Below are 26,243 nucleotides of genomic sequence, written 5' to 3'. Positions count from 1 at the left end.
TTTTCTTGCCAGCGAATGGGGCAAATGATGGCAAGATTTGTTTTGGGTAAAAAGAACGGTTCCATGGAGAAGGTGTAAAGTATAAACAATAGCTCTGTCAAATGGAAAAAAAGGCGATGTCAACAACAAAGACATGAACAGGAAGCCTAAAATGCCAACAAGGACTACAATGTGTTGAATGTTAGTACAGCCATAAGTTCCTTCCGTCTGTATCTTTGTTCGTTTGTCCTTCTCTTAGTTTGGATGTTTTTTTTTCGCCCTCGTGTTTGTTTGTTTCCCTCGTTTCCGGTAGTTGGATGACGGAAACGGAATATGACTACACGAGGTGAAGGTGACGTCGATGTTGATGATGGGGTATAATGTTGGGCTGGTTAGTCATGAACGAATATTTTTGGATCACTCAGGGTTTGATTAAATGTTCTGAAAATTTCTAAAAAAATATTTTCTTAAGAGATTTGTTTTTTACTTATATCTTAAGTGCAAAAATTAATATTTTGACATATTATTTAAACATTATCTCGAAATGGAGGCAAATAATTTTTCGTGCTTCCTTTAGGCGAAATCAGGTAATAAATTAGCCATTTATGGGTGAAAGACCATAAATTGGAAGATCGACGTATATGGCAGCTATGTCCAAATTAGGTCCGATCTGAACCATACTCTGTTATGACGACAAAAGGCATACCACTGCTTTCAAAGCCAAATTTCAAAGGAATCGGGCAATAAATGCAGCTTGTATGGGTCTTAGACCTTAAATCGGGGGATTGGACTATATGCTAGCTATATCAAGATATTGCCTGATCTGAACCATATTGGATACGGTTGTCGAGGTTCCTCAGACAACTCACTGTTACAAATTTCAACGAAATCGGGTAGTAAATGCGGCTTCTATAGGTCCTAGGCCTTAAATCGGTAGATCGGTCTATATGGGGGCTATATCAAGAAATTGTCCGATGTGGACCATACTCAATACGGATATTGAGGGTACTAAAACAACTCATTGCCCGGAATTTCGGCATAATTGGATAATAAGGGCGCCTTTTATGGCCCCAAGACCTTAAATCGGAAGACCAGTATATATAGCAGCTATATCCAAATATTGACCGATCTGAACCATATTCGGCATGAATGTTGAAGGAGCTAACAAAACTCTCTGTGCCAAATTTCAACAAAATCTGACAATAAAGGCGGCTTTTATGGGCCTAAGACCAAATATCTGGAGATCGGTCTATATGGGGGCTATATCAATATATAATCTGATACAGCCCATCTTCGAACATACCCGGCCTATGGACAAAAAATGAATGTGTGTAAAGATTCAGTTCAATATCTCTATTTTTAAGTAAAACTGTAGCGTGATAACAACAGACAGACAGAGAACGGACATAGCTAGACCTCGTGGTGAATGAAATCCTGTTGAATCTCGGTGGAGATGGCACGAAAATAATCGCTTATGCGGACCGCGTCGTGTTGCTATTCTGAGGCAGATTTATGTCGATGATTTGAGAGATTATGAAAAGGTCGCTGAGGAGATTGTCGCGATGGGCTACCGAAAATAGGTTGAGTACCAACTTAAGGAAGGTCGAGATGGTGCTCTTCGCTCGTAGATACAAGACTCCGGAGTTCAGACTTCCATCTTTGGACGGAATCACCCTGCAGCTGTTGAAAGAGTCGAAGTACCTTGGCAGAGTCCACGATTTGAAGCTGTCTGCTAGATAAATACAGAGGAAAGAAGCCGTAAGGTACTATGCGTTTTTTTCTTCTGCAGGAGTATGTTCGGCAGGGTGTGGTGGGTAACCCCTTAGACGATTTATTGGATGTATGCGGCCATTGTGAGACCAGTACTGTCCTGGCGGGCGGCCGTGGGGGCCACAAGAGGACTTGTACAAGGGAGTTTGAGAAGTTTCCGAGTCTGGCCTTCTAAGGAGTCACAGGGGCACTGAGATCCTCTTCGCATGCAGGTCTGGAAGCGCTGCTGGATATGGATGCATGGATATATGGATGTTAACGGCCATTGTTAGACCAGTACGAACCAATGGGGCATTGGTATGGTGGAGGGCCGTGGATATAAGGATTCGAACGAAGGAGTTCGAGAAGTTCCAGAGACTGGTCTGCGTCGGAGTCATAGAGGTACTGAGATCCTCACCCCGGACGGGTCTGGAGGCGATGCTAGTTTTGCAGCCCGTTGAGGCCTATTTTTGGAGCTTCGATGCCAAGATCGCACTTAGAATGAGGGAGCTCGGCATGTTGAAGGAGGACTGAGAAGATTGTCGCGATGGGCTACCAGAAATGGGTTGAGTACCAACCTAAGAAAAACCGAGGTCTTTATCCGCAGATACAAGATACCGGAGTTCAGACTTTCGTTCTTAGATGGAATGACCCTGCAGTCCTCGAAGGAGACGAAGTACCTCCGCATAGTCCTCGATTCTAAGCTATCCTGGAAGCGGAATACGGAGAAAAAGAGTCGTAAGGCACTGTGGGCTTTTTACTCCTATTGGAGGATGTTCGGTAGGAAGAGATGGGGGAGGGTAACTTCCAAGAATTATTGGACATATACCACCAATTTGAGACCAGTACTGACCTATGGGGTACTGGTTTGGTGGAGGGCCGTGGATAAGAGGATGCGTACGAGGGAGTTCGAGAAGTTCCCGAGACTGGCCTGCGTCGGAGTCACAGGGGCCTTGAGATCCTCACCCCAGGCAGGTCTGGAGGCGATGCTAGTTTTGCAGCCCGTTGAGGCCTATTTTCGGAGCTGAGACTCCAAGATCGCACTTAGAATGATGGAGCTCGGCATGTTGAAGGAGGGCTGAGAAGATTGTCGCGATGGGCTACAGAATGGGTTGAGCACCAACCCAAGGAAGACCGAGCTCTTCATTCGCAGATACTAGATTCCCGGGTTCAGACTTCCATTCTTGGACGGAATTTGATTGCAACAGTAGAAGGATGCGAAGTTTCTTCTCATAGTCTTCGGCTTGATGCTATACTCTGAATGCTATGCTCTGTGCACTTTTTACTACTGCAGAAGAATGTTCGGTAGGAAATGGGGGGAAACCATTTGTTGGATGTATACGACAGTCGTTAGACTAGTACTGACCTATGGGATCGAGAAGTTCCAGAGACTGGTCTGCGTCGGAGTCATAGAGATACTGAGATCCTCACCCCAGGCAGGTCTGGAGGCGATGCTAGTTTTACAGCCCGTTGAGGCCTATTTTCGGAGCTGAGACTCCAAGATCGCACTTAGAATGATGGAGCTCGGCATATTGAAGGAGGATTGAGAAGATTTTCGCGATGGGCCACCTGGGTTGAGTACCAACCCAAGAAAAACCGAGGTCTTTATCCGCAGATACAAGATATCGGAATTCACACTTTCGTTCTTGGATAGAATCACCCTGCAGTCCTCGAAGGAGGCGAAGTACCTCCGCACAGTCCTTTATTCGAAACCATCCTGGAAGCGGAATACGGAGAAAAGGAGCTGTAAGGTACTGTGCGCTTTTTACTACTGCAGGAGAATGTTTAGAAGGATGAGGGGGTGGGGAGGGGGTTAACTCCCAAGGTTTATTGGATGTATACCGCCATTGTAATACCAGTTCTATCCGGTACTGGTATGGCAGAGGGCCGTGAATAAGAGGACTTTTACAAGGGAGTTCTAGAAGGTGCAGGGACTCGTCTGCGCCGGAGTCACGGGGTCACTGAGATCCGCACCGCAGGCAAGTCTGGAGGCATTGCTGGATATGTAGCCCTTTATTCGGAACTGAACTGCGAAGGTCGAACGTCCAAGAATTATTGGACGTATACCGCCATTGTGAGACCAGTACTGACCTTTGGGTACTGGTTTGGTAGAGGGCCGTAGATAAAAGGATTCGTTCGAGAAGTTCCCGAGACTGGCCTGCGTCGGAGTCACAGGGGATTTGAGATCCGCACAGTAGACAGGTCTACAAACCTAGATATGCAGCCCATATTTGGAACTGCGCCACTAAGGTCGCGCTTAAGCCGAGGGAGGTCAACATGTTGAAGAGGCATAGGTGTGGCCACAGTTCCATCCTGGATGCTATTGATGCGGAGGGTAGACTGAGGTGGATCTCCGAATGGTTTTAGCCTATTCGATTGCGATTCGGACATTCAGAATTAGTTTTTCTGGAAGGGACAAAAGGAGGGACGAATGTAGGTTGAATGCTATGTTTGAGGGGGATGAGAGCTGGCTCTTCGCTGATGGTTCTAAAATGGAGTCAGGGACTGGATTGGGTGTCTACTCCGACGCACTCAACATCGGTATGTCTCTGAGACTACCGGACTTGTGAACGATATTTCAAGCAGAGGTCTGTGCCATTACAGCAGTCGCAAGAGAAATGCTGGTAATAGATCTACTACCCTCAAAACTCAAGGTTTATTTGGACAGAATATCGGCGCCTAAGGTCTTGAGGTCGATGACGTTGAGGTCGCGGTGTGTTGCGGATTGTTTGGTGTGCCTGGATAGGTGCGAGTTCACGATGTTATTTATGATGGTTTGTAGTCATTAAGGAATTTCGGGGGAATAAAGAGGCGGACGAATGCGCCAGTATGGGTTCGTCTGCGCCGTGAGAACCAACTACCGGTCTTGCCTACGTGCCATTTGTTGAACTAGTAGATGAGATAGCAAGAGTGGGGTTGATGGCTAGATGGGACTCGGCGGTTGGTTGCTGGACCAATAAGTCACTCTGGCATGAGGAGATTCCGGGGAATGAAGGGGCGGATGAATGCGCCAGGAGGGGTTTATCTGCGCCTGGCGAACCAGTTACCGGTGTTATCAATGTGCCATTTGTCGAAATAGTAGATGAGATAGCAAAAGCGGGGTCGGTGGCTAGAAGGGACATAGCGGATGGTTGCCGGCGCTTTGGCCTGCCATCGACTGGAGAAGGATGAATAAGTTACTGGCGTTCGATATAGGGTCACTGAGTACATAGACAGATCACAACTGGACAATGTGTCTTAGGACTCATGGCGGCGCGCATGGGAATACCGCACAATGACTTCTGCAGGAGTTGTCTTGATGCGTATGAGGAAAAGACTATCGACCACTATTGACTATCGAGATAGCAAGAGTGGGATCGGTGTCGAGATGGGAATCAGTGGATGTTTACCGTACCGCTAAATCGCTCTGGCATGAAAGGATTTCGGGTAATAAAGAGGCGGACGTCTGCGCCGGGTAAAACAGCCACCGGTTTTGCCCCTGCGACATTTGTCGAACTAGTAGACAAGACAGCAAGAGCAGAGTCGGTGGTGAGATGGGACTCAGCGGATGTTTGCCAGACCGCTAAGGCGTTCTGGCCTGTTTTCGGCCGGAGGAGGATGAAAGAGTTACTGGCGTTCTATAAGGGGTCGCTGAGCAGACTGACGGCGGTCATAACCAGACACGGGTCATAATTGGCCTGTCATTGACCGGAGCAGGGCGAAGGAGTTACTGGCGTTCGACAAGGGGTCGCTAAGCAAATTGACAAGGGGTCATAACCGTACATTGATTCATACGCCTCATTGCATCGCGCATGGGAATATCGCACTATGAATTCTGCAGGAGTAGTCTTCATGGGAATGAGGAGGAGACTAACGAGCTGTTTGTATACGGATCTGCAGGAACCCAGGCTGTCCTTTCTGGGAAAGCGGTTCTTCTGTGATCTTGCGAACGTACCTCTGTAGTTCTCCTGAGATTTGTGAACGGAACTGGATGGTGCGATAAGGTGCGACCGAGGGTGCGATAAGATCCGGAGAAGTTACATACGGGCTTGCATGAGGGATAGGCGTTTCACACCCGCTCTGGTTTTCCATTCTTCCTGTTTTCCGAGGTCTCACATCTTCTTTCTCTAAGGTTTTTGGAAACTTGGGACATCGCATGGTTCACATTTGTTCAAAAGGGTCATAACTGACGGGCATGGCTAAAATGTCAAGACTGTCAATTACATAAAGAGTTTATGAATGGCTCAACAGCTTGAAGAGTATTGCTAAGTCAAACCCATTTGCCTTAAGAGTCCGCTATTTTCTTCATTATATAAAATTGTCTTAAATTAATGTTGGAATGTATCATCTTTCAGGGTTCCATCATTTCCCTCAAGTATTGATTTTTAAATTGTTCAAAACGAATTGAAATTCTATTCAATTTGCAAAATGCCAAAGCATTAGAAATTCCTGAAAACCACACTCCTAACGGCTTAGAGCACATGTGAAAAGGAGATTATCACGTTATGAAATTCTCCACACATCTACAACAACATCACAAATGCCCATTATAATGACATAGCAAAAGCGAATTTGTAATTAAGCGAGAGCGTAATTAACGAGAACTGAATCAGAGAAGATACTGCGATAAAAGCGTAGGTCAGCCAAGGAATATCTCTATGTGACTAACGTGGGCAAAGATGAAATTTATGAATTGAAATTCTTGACTCGTTTAAGATAAGAGGAGCAAAGTCGCAATGCATTCTCTATGGGGGATTTAAAAATGACCTATGGGGACTGAAAGTAATTAAATGAATAAAGGAGACCTTAAGGTAGAAAACAATGAAAATTTAATAGGCATAGCATTTGCCGACTTCATAGAAAACCAACAAAAAGTTTTTCAGAGAAACAAAAATTACACAATTAAAATTTTAAAAACATTTTCTATAGAAACGCAATTTTGACTTCATTTTCTACAAGTATACATTTTTGACAAAATTTTCTCTGTCTGCCATAATTTTCAGAAAAACTTTTTTGTTGAGATTCCATTGCAGGCTATTGTCCGGCCATTTTGTTCGATGCTTTCTCTTCAAACGCAGCAAAGAACTCTTAATAGTAAGGCAAACTTTGTGAGGTTGCTAAAAAGCATTTGACTGGCTTCCCATTTCGCGATTTCTGATTCGCCATGAATCTTCATCAGCTCGCTTCGTCATATCGATCATGGTGCTCTACATACCAACCCATTTAGAGTAGGTTGTAAAGCACATGTCTGATTGAAAAATTACTGTAGGAATAAAATTTTAACAAACTTTTCTACAGAAAAAATTTTAGCAAAATTTTCTATTGATAAAAAAATAAGGAAAAATTTACTGTAAAAAATAATTTTCCACAATTTTCTTTAGAAAAAATTTAAAGCAAAAAAAAAATTTACAAAATTTTCCATCGAAATAAAGATTTGAGAAATGCAAGCTTTGCCAAAATGTTTTTATAAAAATTAAATTTTTATAAAATATTACTATGAAAAAAATTTTTTTTTTTTTAATTTTTTGTAACAAAAAATTTTTGGGCAATTTCTTATACTAGAAGATTTTGGTTAATTTTTTCTAAAGAAAACTTTTAGAAAATTTTCTATGAAAGAAGACTATCGAAAAGTTTTCTATAAAAGGAAATGTGTGAAAAAATTTTTATAATAGACAATTTTCGGAATATTTGGTACAAAAGAAATTTTTTATAAAGTAACATTTTTGGAAAATTTTCTATAAAAAACTGTTGAAAAATGTTCTATAAAAAAAAACTTCAAAATTTTTCTATAAAAGGAATTTTTTGCCAAATGTTCAAAAAAAATGTTTAATAAAAATTTCCATAAAGGAAATTTTTTACGAAATTTTCAATAAAAAAATTTGGTTCATTTTTTCCAAACGAACGTTTTTGGAAATTTTGCCGTTTTTGAAAATTGGGGTAAGGGGGAGAGTCCGCCCCCCCTTCGGATATCAAAAAATGTAGTACCCTATTTTCACCGGGGGCTCAATCTCTACCATGAGTGATAATTTGTTTGTCCGTTCCGAATGAAATTCCGCATGTTCCGCATGAAATTTTCACATATGGTAGAGTTTAAGTCCTTCGGTGAAAATAGGTTACTAAATTTTTTGGTATCCGATAGGTGGGGCGGACCCCTCCCTTTACACAAATTTTCAAAAAATGTCAGATGTCGGCGATGGGTGCACCGATTTAAGCGAAATTTTGTATGTCACCTTATGATACCCCAAAAACCGAAATTGGTATACAATTTTGGGGTCAAATAACAGGGTGGACGCCCCATCTCAAAACCCACCCAAACGGGCATGTTTACCGATTGGGACAATATGGGTATCAAATTAAAGGTATTTAAGAGCAGATTACGAACATGGCAAGGAAATGTCACACTTAGTGTTGAGGGGATCCTCCCCCCCTAAAAACACCACCAACAAAACACTTTTATCGCTTTGAGCAATATGGGTATCAAATGAAAGGTATTTAAAAGTAGAGTACAAATATGACATCAAAAGTTATTCCTTGGTGACTGAGGGGCCTCCCCAACCCATAAAATCCCTCAGCAGGATAAGTTACCGAGGGGGGGCGCACCCTTCCCCTTACCCAAATTTTCAAAAAACGTCAGATGTCGGCGATGGGTGCACCGATTTAAGCGAAATCATTTATGCCACCTCATGGTATCTCAAAAAACGAAATTGGTATACAATTTTAGGGTCAACTGATCTGGGGGGGGACGCCCCATCTCAAAACCCACCCGGACGGGCATGTTTACCGACTGGGACAATATGGGTATCAAATAATAGGTATTTAAGAGCAGATTACGAACATGGCAAGCAAATGTCACACTAAGTGTCGCGGGGGTCCCACACCCCTAAAAACACCACCAACAAAACACTTTTATTGCTTTGAGCAATATGGGTATCAAATGAAAGGTATTTAAAAGTAGATTACAAATCTGACATAAAAATGTATTCCTTGGTGGCCGAGGGGCCTCCCCACCCCCTAAAATCCCCCAGCAAAACAAGATACCGATCGGGACAATATGGGACTCAAATGAAGGCCCCAGGCACCAAACCGCCCCAAAAATAGCGCACAAAACCAAAAGTAGAGCGATTGGGACAATATGGGACTCAAATGAAAAGTATTTGGGAGTAGAATGTGAACATGATATGTAAAATTGGGTCCAAGTACCCAGCGAGCCGTCCCAAGCCAAAAACCACCCCAAAGGTACCGCCAAAAATCAAAGTGGACCGTTCGGGACAATATGGAACTCAAATGAAAGGCCCTCGGGATTGGAATACGAATATGGTGTTAAAAATTGGATCCAAATACCTGGGATGTCCCCCAAGAGTAACGCCCATAATAAAAAGTGAACCGATCGAAACAATACAGAACCTCAATGAAAGGTATTCGAGAGTATAGTATGAAAATGATATTAAAAATTTTAACCAATTATCTAGGGAGCAGTCCCAAGCCCAAAACCTCCAAAAATCAAAGTGGACCGATCGGGACAATATGGAATTCTAATGAATGGTATTCGGGAGTAGAACACGAATATGATTTGAAAAATCCAAGTACCTAGGGCGCCGATCAAGCCCAAAACCGCATCAAAACTAACGCTCAAAATCAAAAGTGGACCGACCGGGACCATATGGGATTCCAATGAAAGGTATTCTAGAGTAGAGTACGAACCTGATTATGGAATATTAAAAACTGGTTGTAATTACCAAGGGGGCCGCCCCACAACCAAAACCGTCCCAAGTGGACATATTAGACCATCATAAAAGGTCTATGACAATAGAGTTCCAATCTAATGTTGATATGCGGATTCAAGAATCTCAGTCACGTCCTGTCGATATGTGGTCCTGCCGTTCAGCAGGGCATGTATATCGCGACAATAAAGGACTCAAATAAATAATCTTTTGAGTCTTAGCGTCAGTGGGTCCGACCGACTCTCTTCTCCCAACAAAAACCAAAACCAAGCTGTCATGTACAACGAAAGAGAATCTATTGTACTCAAATGAAAGGATGTGTCAGAGGGCAATCCCCCGCAGAGAGAACGATGCTGATATTTTTTTAGGGCTAAGTGCGTGGGAGGCCTCCCCATCCTACATACCCCTCAAACTGGACATATTTGTGAATAATGGACGCCCCACCTCATAAACTCCCCCTAAACCACACATATATACCGACTATAGCAACATGTAGCTCCAATGTCGTTTCTGGGAGTAGAGAATGAATCTGATATCCCCTTTCGGGGTAAAGAGCTTGGCTACTCCAATCCACCATCAAAACCAAGAGAATGAAGTAGATCTAACAATCCAAACGCCGAATCTCAGAGATGGGTGGGGCGATTTCAGCGAAATGTTGTTTGTTTATAATAAATCAAAAACAGAAATTTGGTATTTAGGGTGGGATATCTAGGGGGCCGTCCCACCTCCAAAGCCATCCAAATGGCATATAAACCAATAATGAAAAAATGGGACTCAAATGAATGGTATTTAAGACCAGAACACGAATCTGATATATGGGGATCCGCCTTTCGCCCAAAAACACGCCTATACCGGACATATTTACCGACTATAGCAATATAAGGCTCAAATAAAGGTATTCGGGAGTAGAGCACCAATATAAGTTTATGATATCAGAAGGGGAGCGGCCCTCCCCCTTACCCTAATTTGCATAAACGCCATATCTCGGAGATGGGTTGTGTGATTTAAGCGAAATTTTGTTTGCCTTCTCATAGTAGCCTAAAAACAAAAGTTTTGTATCCAAATTTCAGGTGGGATGCCTGGGGGTGCCTATGGGGCCATACCACCCTATAAAACCACCCAAATAGGTCGTATTTGCTGACTATTGCTGTATGGGCCTCAAATAAGAGGTATTTTAGTGAAGAACACGAATCTGAGATATATTTTCAGGGCAAAATCAATGAGGGGCCGCCCCATCCCCCAAACCAGACATGTTTGCCGACTATTGAAATATGGGGCTCAAATGAAAGGTAATTGGGAGTAGACCACGAATATGATATTAACATTCGAAACCAACTGTCTAAATGGCTAATTGGGTCTTAAAGAGAGTGCAGCTCGATATTGAAAGTTTTTAGGGGCCATACTCCAAACCGGACATATTTGCTGACTTTTGCAATAAGGGGTTTATCCAAATTTTGGGCCAATGGCAATATGGGTTTGAAATAAATGATATTTGAAAGTAGTGCAGGAATGTTGATATATTTTCAGGTTTAAGTGTTTGGGCGACTACCCCACCCCCCAAAATGCCCCTAAATCGGGCATATATACCGACCATGTCAATGTGGGGCTCAAATGAAAGGTATTGGGAAGTAGAGCACGAAATTGATACCCACTACCACCCTGATACACACACAAATTTGGTATCCAAATTTGGGGTGGGGTGACAAAGGGAACCGCCCCACTCCCAAAGCCCGCCAATTGAATGTATAAACCAGCTATCACAATATGGGGCTCAAATGAAAGGTTCTTGAGAGTAGAAAACTAATCTGATATCAAAATGTGGAACCAAGTGATTGAGGGGCCGCTCCATCCCTAAAACGGACATTTTTATCAACCATAACAATATGGGACTCAAATGAAAGGTCTATCGGAGTAGAAAACGAATCTGATATCAACTTTCGGGTGCAAGTACCCAGATGGCTACCTCACCCCAAAAAGACTTCCCAAATTGGACGTATTTGCTAAACATGGCAATATGGGGCTTAAATAAAAGGTATTTTGGGGTGGACTGAATTTTTTTCAGGACCAAGACTCTGGGTGGCCGCCACATCCCATGATAAAAAAAAACTCGGAAAAATTTCTAAACTTTTTTTTGACAATTTTCTTTTAAAGAATATTTTGTAAAATTGTTTCCCTCAAAAATCATCTAAGGCGACCTTGTCTATTTTCTTTTAAACATCTCAGCAACAAATTCTTGCACAAGCTTCTCCTATTCGACAAACACAATTTGCTTCCATAGTCAAATGAAATGGAAGTGAAAATAAATTTAAAACAAATATCAAAAACGAACGAAGGAAAACAGCAAATGTTACACGAAAATTTTATTATCGACTAAATGAATTCAAATCTAAATGTTGATGCAAATGCCGTCGTCGTTACCTGATGTCGATGCCATAGAGTGAGAGCAATGAGGCAAGCAAATTTGCTTGAAATATCCGTTTGTAGTTTAAGACAAAATTTCGTATTACTTTGCATTGCAAATTGGGCTGAACGCTCAGCAACACAGTCTTCTTCTATTGTAGCAGTCCTTTATGGTGTTCACATCTTCTTCTTCTTCTTCAACTGTTCGTTGCGTTTGCTTTCATGCAAATCCTCTTACGTTCGAATGCCTTTGGAAATAAGACAAAAATGGAAATTTCCATTTTCTCAATTTGGCATTTGCTATAAGGATGTGGATGAGGACGTGGACGAGGACGAGAAGAGCTCAAATTAATTCTACATAAATTTTTTCGTTGTTGTTGTTGAAAGGCACAAAGTATTTTTCTAAATTTGTAGCAAAATATTATATCAAAATTTTTTTTTGTGTTTGGCAATTCTAATGGTTTTTATGTTTCTTTTTTATCTTCTTTAAAGGTTTTCGATTGCCGTTATGTGACCACCACCAGTGGAATGTTTGAAGCTATTTGCAATCACATAAAATATGCCACAAATAAGGGTAATCTAAGGTATGTTAATATGGTTGATATATTTTATCGGAGGATATTGTTAAGAGTATGCTTGAAAAGGGGAGAAACTGAAGACGTGATTTGGTTTGTGGGTCATTGGGAGCTCACTTGAAGTTTCACATCGAAATATCTTGAAAATGGTACAGAAACGATATTCTCCAAAGCTGTGTTGAAAAATAGGCAAAATTTGAATTCCCAAATTTTTTACAAAAATCCCCAAAATTTCCTTAAATTGAGAAATTAGCTTAGAAATGTGACATTTTAGTATTTTGATGTGTTTTCGACGTTTAAGGACATATAGGATGATTAAACGCCCCTTGTAGTTGAGTTGTTGGAGAGCTGGATTGCCAGTGCCGAGGACATAACTTAGATTTTTGCCAAAGGCTTTGGTTTGTCCCTACTGTGGTATCACAATAGACAAATCCCAGCTATCCCATGTCAGCCGGTTGTACGCACCGGCTTGACCCGATGGAATCCTTCATCGGTAAGGACTGCCGCCTCAGTGTACGTGTTCGTTCTTTTTTTTTGCCATGGGAGAGGCACATCCTAGAGTGCCTTCTCCGCAAGCTTCTGGTCCGTGCCGGGATTGAAAAGAACCCCGGACCCTGGTGCTGTTCGGTTTGCCAGAAACGCCTCCATCATCGGTCGGTGAGGTGTAATTGGTGCACGGAGTGGGTACATCTGGCCTTTCATCACTACGCGAGTATAGTCATACTGAATACGTTGCAAGGTGCTGTGCAAACATAGACAGCAGTGTGTCACAAGCGTCGTCGTCGTCGGACTATGTGACCCCCCCAACCTCTACCGTGCGACAATATACGCAACAGCAGCATCCCAGCCCCAATATTGGCCAGCCAGTGCCGGGAAGTGTACCATTTTTGTAACTGAATTGCAACGGTCTCCGTGGCAAGATGTACGAGATTATGGATTTAATGAGTCGGAAGAACATATTGGTCGCAGCGATCCAGGAGACAAGGCTAACCAACATTTGCAGCTTGCATAGTTGCCATGGATAATGTGTTACGTAAGGATCGCTTTACGAATGGAGGTTGGAGATTGGCCTTTGTGATACACCATTCCGTGCAATATAGACCCATCTCGCCTGCGCCTGGCTCCAGTGACACCTACACATGGAGTGCATGGGGATAGCAGTCAGGCCCGGTACTGCCGAGATAGAGCTATACAACGTCTATATACCGCGGGTTGGTAGCTGTGTCCGCATTAATGGCCAAGCTTACAACCCCAACACAATTGGGGTACTATCTGGCCATAATCGTCTGGTTCTAGGGGACTTTAATGCGCATCACATTTCATGGCATTCTCCCCTAGGTAACGACAAGCGTGGCATGGCTTTGGCAGAGCAGATAGAAGGATTACGAGGAGTGCGGAGGTGCCCCTGATCACCTGATTGACGCTCCCCATATTTCTCACCATCGAGTGATCACCCGACTTCATAACCTCCGAGCGCCGGACGTTTATCAATCAGAAGAAGGCAGTTTAGGCTGGCTTCACAGAGTACACCAATCGCCGCTTCTGTGAACTGGCATCCCTCCTCTGATGTGCTAGTTACCGAGAGGAAGGGATAGAGCTATACAACGTGTACATACCGCCGGTTGGTAGCTGTGTCCCAATTAATGGCCAAGCATACACGAGGTGTAGCAGCTTGCCAGACATTTCCATTGCGTCCCCTGATCTCCTGAGTGACGTATCCTGCCAAGCCATCATCTCTTTGGGGTCAGACCACCTCCCCATAATTCTCACCATCGACCGACCGCCCGACTTCATAACCTCCGAGCGCCGGACGTTTATCAATCAGAAGAGGCTGATTGGGCAGACTTCAGAGAGTACCACCAATCGCCGCTTCAGTAAAGTGCCATTACCGCTCACGTTTGCCGTGGCTTCAATCAGCCCAGGCCATGTTATAGATCGGTCCTCGTGGCACTGGACCTATCGAAGGCAGTGGACACGGTCAGCCATGCCAAACTACTTGAGGACATAGTCAACACGTCCCTCCACCCAGGTCAGAAATGCTGGGTCACGGATTATCTGTGTGGTCACCAGTCATATATGGAATTAAGGGATAAGAAGTCGAATCACCGTAGAGGGAAACAGGGTGTTCCACAAGGCGGGGTGATATCTCCGGCACTGCTCAACCTCTACCCATACTCCACTCCACCTCCTCCAGATGCCATAGAAATCGTATCATATGCGTATGATTGTACGTTCATGACATCATTCATTGATGACATCGGCGACAGGTTGAGCGTCTACCGCATCGAACTTGCCTCATATTTCACTGCAAGAAATCTGAAGATATCTGCCACCAAATCTTCATCAAGTGCCCCAAAATACTTGGCATCACATTTGACAGCTCCTACACATTCTCCACACATGCCACAGCAATTTGCGACAAAATCAAAAGCAGAAACAGGGTCCTCAAGTCACTTGCCGGCAGCACTTGGGGTGTAGACAAAAAAACCTTGTTAATCACGTACAAAGCAATTAACTGTCCAGCCAGAATCACTCGACTCAGACCCAGATCCCAGTGGGCGCACCCCATCTTAGTCGTTGTTCCTGGATCTTGACACACAACAGAATCAAGCAGACGAAAGTTAGAACTTAACGCACTGCTACAATAACAACAACTGAGTCGGAATTCAGACAGAAGCTAAGAAACTTAGAGGAGAGGCTGAAGACGTGATTTGGTTTGTGGGTCTTTGAGCGCTCACTGGAGGTTTCGCATCGAAATATCTTGGACATAGTACAGAAAACGGTGTCTTCAAAAGCTGTGTCAAAAAATAGCTAAAAGTTGAATTCCCAAATTTTTTACAAAAATCCCCAAAATTCCCTTAAATAGGAATATATGCTTAAAAATTTTATATTTTAGTATTTTGATGTTTTTCGACGTTTAAGCAAATATAAGGGGATTAAATGCCCCTTTAGTTGAGTTGGTAGCATGCTGGATTGCCAATGCCGGGGTCATAAGTTCTATTTTTGCCAAAAGCTTTGGTCTGTCGCTACTGTGATATCACAATGGACACTAATTGTCTAAGTAAGTCTGAATTCAGACAGAAACTAAGCCCAAAACCTAAAATCTCTCTGCTGGATTTTCCTACACGGGCTAGATATTGGAACACCATACGTCATCAATTTTTTCCTTGCCCAAATTTTCTTTGGCAAGAGAAGCTTTGACCAGTTTTGTCAAAAAGTCAATGACATGGTGGGAGAAGCAGTTAGGGTTTGCTTAAAACTACTTTTAATCAACTGGAAAATTATCAAAAAATCTCCAAAGACTGCTGTTTTAAAGTTTCCTTTGAAAAATTCATCATAATCCCATTAAAAAGTAGGGGAGACCCAAATTTTATTGTCAACACACATTGTGTTGATCGGGTTGGGTTAGGGTGTGTGTGTGTAAATGACTGTTGGTTGTGTATGCTATGGGTTGACAAATATTGAATGAGGTTTGGTAATCGCCAATCATCGCACCCAACACCACAACCATCACCACAACTACCATTAAAAGTGGCATAGTGTTGTAAGGCGGAAACCGTAATGCTTGGGACCCCAATACATCCTCACCATTTGCCATTGTCTGGTTAAAGGTCAGGGTTGCTATAATCCTTTTTCTAACTTTGCCCTATGAAATTCTTCCTTTATCCAAGTTTTTGCTCTTGTCTGTCTTCATTGGACGCTTCGATTTTTTCGGTTATGAGTTGAAGTTTTTATGAATTGAAGCCTTTTCGTCTCTCTGCCTTATGGTTTATATGTCATTTAGAATGCTGATGGTTTGGTTTAGGTCTACAATTCCTTTTCGTTGAGCATACATTGTGAGTCTAGGTGTGTGTGTGAGAGGAGGAAAGTTTGTTTGGATTTTGGTACCCCCCAGATTTTGGTTTAAAGTTCATGGACTTTAATGAACTTAAGGGATTTCGAAATGTTTACTGACAATTGCAGTTTTTAGTTGGAAGTACTAAAGAGATAGATGTGGTTACTAACTGTTTGAATCTATAAAAGCGGAGTGTAGTTCAGAGTTAATTGAAGTTCAACAATCATATTCGTCATCCTGTTAGGAGTCATACAAAAGAAGAGATTAAAATTGAATCGAATTTTAATGCTTGCAGTAACAAAGACTGGTTGAGTGAAAGCATAGATGGATAGACAGGCTGTCTGGGGAACATACGGACAGACAGAGTAATGCAAAGATAGTTGGAGATGACACATTGATAAATGTGTCTAAGTCAGAAAAAGGTGAAGGAAAGGTTAAGACCTGAGTTAAGTGAAAAAGATAGAAAACACTGTTGTAACCATGTAGCCAGAGAGCCCAGTAGCAAAGATGATTACAAATCTGGCTTAACATGACTGGATTCCCGCTTCGTCTTAATCGTGACTGCATCAAAAAATTTAAATTTCATTGAAAATCCTTTATAAATCGAAATTTCAGTTGGAAAACTTAAAATGGCTGTATCTCCTAAACTATGCGTCTCAGAGGGAAGTGGGCCTTAATTCGTGACTCCATCAAAAAATTAAAAATTTCATTAAAATTGCTTTAAAAATGGATATTTCAGTTAAAAACTTAAAATTGATGTATCTCCTAAACTATGCGTCCTAGATGGAAATGGGCTCTAATTCGTGACTCTATAAAAAAATTTAAAATTTCATTGAAAATCCTTTAGAAATCGAAATTGCAGTTGAAAAACTTAACTCGTGACTCCATCAAAAAATTCCAAATATCATTGAAAATCCTTTGGAAATTGAAATTTCAGTTGGAAAACTTAAAATGGCTGTATCTCCTAAGCTATGCGTCCCAGAGGAAGTGGGCCTTAATTCGTGACTCCATCAAAAAATTTAAAATTTCATTAAAATTCGTTTAAAAATGGACATTTCAGTTAAAAACTTAAAATGGCTGTATCTCCTAAACTATGCGTCCTAGAGGGAAATGGGCCCTAATTCGTGACTCCATCACAAAATTTCAAATTTCATCGAAAATCCTTTAGAAATCGAAATTTCAGTTGGAAAACTTAAAATGGCTGTATCTCCTAAACTTTGCGACCCAGAGTAAAGTGGGCCTTAATTGGTGACTCCATCAAAAAATTTTAAATTTCATTGAAAATCCTTTGTAAATCGAAATTTTAGTTGGAAAACTTAAAATGGCTGTATCTCCTAAACTTTGCGTCCCAGAGGAAAGTGGGCCTTAATTCGTGATTCATTAAAATTCCTTTAAAAATGGACATTTCAGTTAAAAACTTAAAATGGCTGTATCTCCTAAACCATGCGTCCTAGAGCCCTAATTCGTGACTCATTCAAAAAATTCAAAATTTCATTGAAAATCCTTTAGAAATGGAAATTTTAGTTGGATAACTTAACTCGTGACTCCATCAAAAAATTCCAAATTCCATTGAAAATCCTTTGGAAATTGAAATTTCAGTTTGCATTGAAAATCCATTAAAAATGGAAATTTAAGTTGGAAAACTTAAAATGGCTGTATCTCCTAAACAATGCGTCCCAGAGGGAAATTGCCCTTATTCTTCAAATCGTCTGCCCTTTCATTCCCTCTTACTCCGTTATGGCCCGGCACCCAAACGATGCGGATTGTGCCATCCTCAGAGAAGGCATTAATCTTCTTACACTCCAAGACTATTCGTGATCTTACCGTCCGGTTGTTATTGCCCTTATGGCCATTTTACTGTCTGTAAAGATGATCACACTCGACTTCCTCGCGATAGTACCACACCACCTCACGCATTCCGTGATCGCCCGGATCTCCGCCTGCAGGACCGTATTATGGTCAGCCAGTCTAAAACAGATCTCAGTCCCTGGGTTCTCAATGTAGACTACCAGGCCCACTCTGTCACCTAGCTTTGATCCATCCGTGTGACATAATGGCAATGACATAATGGCAGCAGTGCCTCGCACTCGACCTCAAGTGTCGTCTCAGGTATCCGATGGGAAACCTCCTCCCCTGCTTCCACTTTCCTATAGTCGCCTCGATTATACCGCGATGGTATCAGCTGCTCCCATCCGCAATCCTTTCTCCCATCGACTTGAGTCTCATGCCTCAAATTAAAATTGTATGTCATTGGGTCGGATATCTAGAATAGTATCCAGTGCCCTAGTGGGCGTGGTCTCCATCGCTCCGCCTATGCCCAGACAACATATTCTCTGAACTTGTTGTATGGTCCCAAAGTTACACTTTTTATCCATGGCAGTCCACCAAACTACTGAGGCGTGAGTAAGTATTGGTCTAATCACGCTTCTGTAGAGTCAGTGGACTATGCTTGGATGCAGGCCCCAATTCGAGTCTACAGCCCGTCTACATAGTACCCACCATCTGTGAGCCTTCTCAGTACGCTCCTGAATGTCACACTTCCAATTCAGTTTCCTATCTAAGAAGACCCCTAATTATTTGACCTTGTCAGATATCGAAATAATTTTATTGAGGAAACGTGGTGCGTTAAATTGGCCCACCTTTGTCTTCCTTGTGAACATCCATATTTCTGCCTTCTCTGGGTTAACATTGAGACACTTGGGTCTAGCCCAGTCATATGCAAGACCCTTTCGGCCCTTCTGCATAGCTGGTGTAGATCATTACCCCTTAAGAAGTGATGCGGTGATGGCATGCAAAGCATTTGTTGTGCTATGCAGTCTCCGGAATCCATGGTGATGACCGCCGATTGGAATTTTTTCTATGAGGCTCGGGAGAAGTAGTGCCTCAAGCATCTTGGCTACTGGTGAGAGAAGGAAGATTGGTTTGTACGACTCCCTCAAACTCTGGTCCTTACCAAGCTTTGGAAACGGGATCACTCTGCCTATCTTCAAGACATTGGGAGCTATAAGAATGTCAAATATAGGTTGAGGACAGTAGTAAGGTACTGAACTGCAGGTAGATCATGATTCTTCAGCATCAGTGTAGGATTCCGTCGGGGCCCAAAGCCTTGGATGATTTCACGCCACGAATGGTTGTAATGGCTGTCCATCGGCTAGTAGTCCAAGGACACGAATGTCCAAGGACACGAATGGCTCTCCTTTTAGTGCTGTCACTCTCGGGATGCACAATAAAATGAAGGTTAACAACCTGGCGCATTTTTTCGGATCAGTCAAAGTTACGTCGCCAAAAATGACTGAGGTCCTATTATCTCGTCTACTAGGGTTCGAGAGTGACTCGCCTAAACCGGTACCTAAGTTACATTGCTCCAAGTGTTCCAGCCACAAATTCCGCTTATGTTCGCTGACTGCCCTGTTTATTTCCAGATTCAGCTCGCTGATTCCAGATTCAACTCGCTGGTGGGGTTCGTACAACGAATACCATAGCGCTTGTTTACGAGTAGCATTGCCTGCGCCGGTGAATTGGGCCGCATTTGGTGTATTCGACCGGCTGGCATAAAGCGAGCGGATGCTGCATTAATGCTGACTCGGAATTTCCTCTCGGCAACTAGCAAACTTGAGGAGGGATGTCAGTTCACTGAAGCGGCGATTGGTGTTCTCTCTGGAGCTGGCCCAATCGGCCTACTTATGATTAATAAACGATTGGCGCTCAGAGGTTATAAAGTCGGGTGGTCGGCCGATGTTGAGAATGATGGGGAGGTGATCTGATGCCAATGAAATGGCGGCTTGCCAGTATACGTCACTCAGGAGATCAGGGGATGCAATGGAAATGTCTGGAGAGCTGCTACACCTCCTCGTAAGCTTAGTGGGGCCATCCTCATTGACCATTCAAAATGTGCCTTAAATCTGCTCTGCCAAAACTTTGCCCCGCTATTTTTTTATTTATTTTTCAAGCTCTATACAACAAAAAAACTTCAGAATTCGGTTTACAAATGAACTTTTGAGTCTGAACAAAATTTCAAAATACAGAGGTGACCAACTGTAGGGGCCTGCCAAGAGGCGACCGGACCGTCTATGGCCATGAGGCTTTGCACATGATCTCGGTAAAACCTTAGTTTCAACTATTTCATATTTCAAAGAGTTATCTCTACCCGTTTTCAAACGTTAGAATTTTTACTACTTTCTATACCACTGTGAACTATCTGATATTCATTACCGTAATTTGTTTAGAGTTTAGGATCTTCCGTCCATTCTTCCTTTTTCCGTCTACATTTTGTCCGTCCTTCCCTTCTTCCTTTCATTCCTTCTTTTCGTCAATTTATTCATCCGTTCGCCTTCCATCCGTCCGTCTAGCTATCCATCTATTTTTTCACTCTTCTGATTTTTCCGTGCTTCAGTTTTCTGTGTAGAAAGACGGACAAAAGGGCTAAAATCCCCCCTTTCTTCGTCCGTCCTTCCACACTTCCTTTCATCCGTCTATCCACTCTTCAAACCTACCTTATATCCGTCTTTTCATAAGTGCCTCTGTTGTTGTCCGTCCCTAATCTTGTCTATCCTTCTTCTATCCGTCCTTCCATCCTTCCTTGTGTCCGTCACTCCTTCTGTGCGTCCTTTCGTCTGTCCGTCCTTTCTTCCGTTCGTCCTTCCTTCTGTCCATACTTTCTTCTGTTCTTCCTTCCTTCTGTCCGTACTTTCTTCTGTTCGTACTTCCTTCTGTCCGTCCTTCCTTCTTTCTGTCCGTACTCTCTTCTGTTCGTCCTTCCCTCTGTCCGTCCTTCCTTCTGTCCGTCCTTCCTTCTGTCCATCCTTCCTTCTGTCCGTCCTTTCTCTGTCCGTCCTTCCTTCTGTCCGTTCGTACTTCTGTCCGTTCTTTCTTCTATCATCCTTCCTTCTGTCCGTCCTTCCTTCTGTCCGTTCGTACTTCTGTCCGTTCTTTCTTCTGTTCGTCCTTCCTTGTGTCCGTCCTTCCTTCTCTCCACCTTCATTGTGTTCGTCCTTCTTTCTGTCTGTCATTCCTTCTGCTGGTCCTTCCTACTGCCCGTCCGCCCTTTTGTCCATACGCCTTTCTGTCCGTCCTACCTTTCATTCGTTCATCCTTTTGTCCGTCCTTCCTTCTATCCGTCTGCACTTTTGTCCATACGCCTTTCTGTCCGTCCTACCTTTCGTTCGTTCATCCTTCCTTTTGTCCGTCCTTCCATTCTTTCGCCTTTCTTTTTATCCATAATGTCTTATCCATCATGTGAGTGGAAGGACAGACAAAAGAAAGGGCAGACAAAAAGATGGACGGACAAAATGTAGGACGAACAAGGGGAGGACAGATAAAAGGATGGACGGACAAAAGGTGGGACAAACTAACGGAAGGGCGGACAAAAAGGTTGACGGAGGTAAGGAAGGGCGAACAAACGGATAGACGGAAGAAGAAAGGATTAAAGTCCTTGGTATAGATAGAAGAAAGGATGGAAAGTCTGAATAGTTTTCTCTGCTCATTTTTAAATGGCAGCTTTTTTAATAATTTATATCCCACTGTGCACTGTCTGACTTCTGAATACACCCTATAAAGGTAATAGGTTTGGAGTCTAGGATCTTTCTAGAGGCCTCGTATGAATCTTCCGGAGCTTCAGAATTTTATCTGAGATATGTTTTGAGCCTTTTTAAGGCTGCCATTGTATCCTTTTGACTTTAACTTACAGATGTCCCAGACGTGTGTTGAAATAAGTTCTCCTCAGTTTTCTCTTTCTCATCAGACACATAAGGTCCAGCGCAGTAGACGGCGTACCGAAACGCGTCCCATCCCAAACTTATGCAGTATTTTCAAAATGTCTGAAGCTAATTTAACGATGATGAGAGAAACCGTTGCCATCCTGTTAACTTTCGGGGGGCTTATGCATGTTTTTGTCCTAAGCAAATTGAAGGCATGCTAAAATGAGATGGGATTGAACTTGTCGCAAAGACCCGAACCGGGTGTCTGCGCCAGAAGATTTTGCAGATCAATGGCCACTTCTCCAGTCCCCCCGATACCTGTACGTCCAATACTATCACCACTTCTTGGTTGGACATAGACCACAAACCACTTAGAAAAAAATGTCATCTGTTGCTACACCAGTCTAGTTATGGCTTAAAATACTTTGACGAAAAAAATTGACGAGGTAAAGAGATTTTTCTTCAAAATATGATTTCCATAAAAAAGTCTTTGAAGAAGTTGGATTATTCTGGACAATGTTATCGAAATTTTCTACTTATATAGTAAACTTAAAGTTAGCCCATCAAAACCCTGGAAAACATTTATAAATTGTTTTCCAATTAAGTTGTCACATGATTTCTTTCTTATAATTGTTTTAATTACAAATATTTACATTTTTTTTTAATATTCCTTCCTATCATTGCTTTTCCTTTTCCTTTTCATGTTGGACTGCTGCTCTGGATGCTGCCCCAAAAATATCTCAATCTACAGGTCAGCCATAACGATATTTCCCCAACGCAGTGATGGACGTCACGACTATCGCATCTGGAATCCTCAGCTCATTTCATATGCCGGATATAAGCAGGCCGATGGAAAAATTATTGGCGATCCCTTGAATGCTGAATTTACAGAGGTAAGACAACAATGGCATTTATTTTTATGTTCTTTTTTTGTATCGTTTTTCCAATCAATTTAAATGGCAACTTACAGGGCGATATGTGTATTAAAAAAACCCAACATTCAATTACTTGTAAAGTTATGGCGGTTACATTGGACGACACGTACGGCAGGGATATTCGTGCTTGAAGACTTTTTAATTAAGTGCAGGGGAAGGGTGTTGCAATAAAACAAAAGACAAATGAGTTTGGTCTAGAGTTTGGACAAAGTTTGAATTTTTATTGGCTAATTGAAAAACAGGTTAACATTTAAAGGGTAGTGAGAACATGATATGGATTGATGTAAAAATATTGTTTGTATAAAAGTATGAAACGGGAGGACAGTAGGTTAGAAATAACGGCAACTTGAAGTAGGAGGAATAACGGGAAGAAATTTGGGATCCTTCGTCTATTCTTCGTGCGTCCTTTGTTTTGACCTTCTTACATGTCCTTTGTCTTGTCCGTCCTTCCTTTTGTCCATCCTACCTTTCGTCCTTTATTCATTCTATCCATTCTTACATTTGTACGTCCTTCATTTTGTCCGTCCTTCCTTTTGTCCGTCTTTCGTTGTAACGGTACTTCATCCAATCTTTTAGTACGGCCGCCTTTCGTTTTGTCTGCCCTTCCTTTTTTACTTTCTAACTTTTGTTCATCATTCCTTTGGTGCAACCTTTAATCCGCCCTACCTTTTCTTCTTCCGTAGAACTTCCTTTTATCCATCTTTCCATTCCTTAGTCCTTCCTTCGACTGTTCTTCCGCACTTCCTTTGTCCGGCTGTTCATTCTGTAGTCTTGACAATCTTCGATCTTTCCATACGGACGACTGTTTTGTCTGTTCTTCCTTGTGTCAATCATTCTTTTGGTTAGTCCATCCTTTTTCCCATCCTTACTTTTGTTCGTCCTTATTTTTATTCGCCTTTCTTTTGGTCGACGTTGGTATTGTCCGTCTTTCTTTTTGTCTGTCATTCCTTTTGTTCGTGCTTCCTTTCCGACCACATTTTCTGTTGTCCGCCTTCCCCTATTTCCTTCTGTCCATTTATCAATTCTTCACTCTTTCCATTTTCCGTGTTTCCACATGGACGTCTTTATGTCCGTACTGCTGCACATCTTTTTGTCCGCCTTCCCATTCTCCAGTCCTTCTCTCGCCCGTTTTTCCGCACTGTTTTTTTGTCCATCGATCCATTTTTAAGTCGTTCTTTTCTTCCATCATCGCCGTTCCTTTTATCCATCATATGTTTTGTCCGTCCTTAATTTTTCCGGCAGAAGGAAGGACTTCCTTCATTTTTCCGGCAGAAGGAAGGAGACGAGATGAGGTAAAGCTTCCATCTAGCTGTACGGTCAGATGGAACGATGAACGTATGGGAGGCGAACGGATGATTGAATTGACGGGATGGTGCAAGGAAAGGAAGAGCGGACGAAAGGTGGGAAGGACAAAAGGAAGGATGGACAAGAGGAAGGCGAACAAATAGAGGTCCGTAGAGACAGACGTAAGAATGGAAAGACGGATAAAAAGAAGTGCTGGAGGACAAACAAAAGGTAGAGCGGACAAAAGGTTGCATGGAAGGAGAGACGGACAAATGTAAGGAAGGAAATTGGGAAGGGCGGACAAGAGAAATGCGGCCGGAAAAAGGATGGAAGGAGATACGAAAAAAGGAAAGAAAGTAAGGTACGAAAGTAAAGACGGACAAAAGGAAGGATAGACCAATGTAAAGAAGGACGAAATGAAGGGCGGGCAAAGGGGAGGACGGACAAGACATAGGAAAGACAAATTAAAGGAAAGGGTATATGATGGACAGGCCAAAGGAAGGATGGACAAAAAAGGAAGCTGGCAAAACCCAGTCGTTCGTATAGAAAGATCGAAGATTGGATAGACAAAAGAATGGAAAGACGGGCAAAGGAAGTTTGAAAAGACGGTCAAAGGAAGTATTAAAGAATGGAAAGACGGATAAAAGGAAGTGTTGGAGGACGAACAGGAGGTAGAACGGACAAAAGGTTGCACAGAAGGAAGGACATACAAAAGATAGGAAGGAAAAAAGGGAAGGACGGACAGTGGAAATGCGTCGGAAAAAGGATGGAAAGAGGTACGGACAAATTTAAAAATTGACATATGGTAGAAGGTACAAAATTAAGTTCAGATAAAAGGAAGGATAGGGCAAAGGATAGACGGACCATAGGTAGGATGGACAAAACTAAGAACGCACAAACCAGTCGTCCGAATGGAAAGAACGAATATTAGAAGCGCTAAAGACGGACAAAGGAAGTGCGGAAGGTCGGTCGAAGGAAGTACTAAAGAATGGAAAGACGAATAAAAGGAAATGCTGGTGAATGAACCAAAGGTAGGGTGGACGAAAGGTTGCATGGAATAAAGGATGGACAAAAGTTAGTAAGGAAAAAAAAGGGGAAAAAAAGAACGACGGACAAAAGCAAAGGCGACCGGAAAAGGGAAGGAAGGAAGTACAAACAAAATTAAAGACGGACAAAATAAAGACCGACAAAAGGAAGGGCGGACAAAAGGAAGGACGTATATAAGTAAGGATGAACGAAATGAAATGACAAAAAGATAGGATGGACAAAATACCGGGGATATAAAAGAGGAAGAAGGTCAAAATGGAGGACGTACTGAAGACTAGACTAAGGACGAGCGGAGGAGAACTGAATTTAGCCCTTCCATTTGTTCTTCTTTCCACACCTTTTTTTATCCGTCCTTCCACTCGGACGGAAGAATGAATGACGGACAAAATGCTGAGGATAAAATGAAGGATGGATGGAAGGATGGAAGGAGGTCGGACGGATGGAAAGATGAAAAAATCAAACTAAAGGAAATCAGACGGATAGAAGTATGGACGGAGGATGAACGAGGGATGAATTAATTGAAGGAAGGACTGAAGAACCCCGACACGAAGGGCAAAAGGAAGAGCAGACAAAGTGATGGACGGAATGACGAAAGGATAAACGAAAAGAAGGACAACATTTAAAAAGGAAGGATAAAAAGAAGAACGGACAAGGAAAAGGACGGAAAAGAAGAAGAACATAAAGAAAGAAAGATGGACCATAGGATGAACGGGCAAGAAGACGTCCGTATAGGAAGGTGGAAGAAGAATATAAAGACGGACAAAAAGAATTGCGAAAGGACAGACGAAGAAAATACCGAAGAAGTCCAAGACAATGGGCAAAAGGAAGGGCTTTCAAAATAATGGACGGAAAAAAGGAAGGATAAAAGGAAAGACAAAAAAACGACTGAAAACGGACAAACGGAAGAAAGGGCGGACAAGAAAAGGGCAGACAAAACAAGGAAAAGCGTTCTAAGCTCGGCTGGGCCGAATCTTATATAACCTCCACCATGGATCGCATTTGTCGAGATCTTTTCCCGGCATCTCTTCTTAGGCAAAAAAGGA

General features: G+C 42.5%; 1 protein-coding gene across 1 annotated transcript in view; it reads left to right on the top strand.

Moving 5' to 3' along the window:
* Nucleotides 1-26,243, top strand: part of LOC106083069 (nitric oxide synthase) — a 317,072-nt gene that overhangs the window by 66,771 nt on the left and 224,058 nt on the right. Inside the window, exons 4-5 of the mRNA XM_013245896.2 lie at nt 12,321-12,412; nt 22,686-22,827. Of these exons, the coding sequence (XP_013101350.2) occupies nt 12,321-12,412; nt 22,686-22,827 (234 nt within the window). The remainder of the gene's footprint in view (nt 1-12,320; nt 12,413-22,685; nt 22,828-26,243) is intronic.

Source organism: Stomoxys calcitrans, chromosome 3, assembly GCF_963082655.1.
Source record: "Stomoxys calcitrans chromosome 3, idStoCalc2.1, whole genome shotgun sequence".
NCBI lineage: Eukaryota > Metazoa > Arthropoda > Insecta > Diptera > Muscidae > Stomoxys > Stomoxys calcitrans.
Note: the sequence above shows the minus strand (reverse complement) of the source record. Positions and strands in the feature narration are given on the sequence as shown.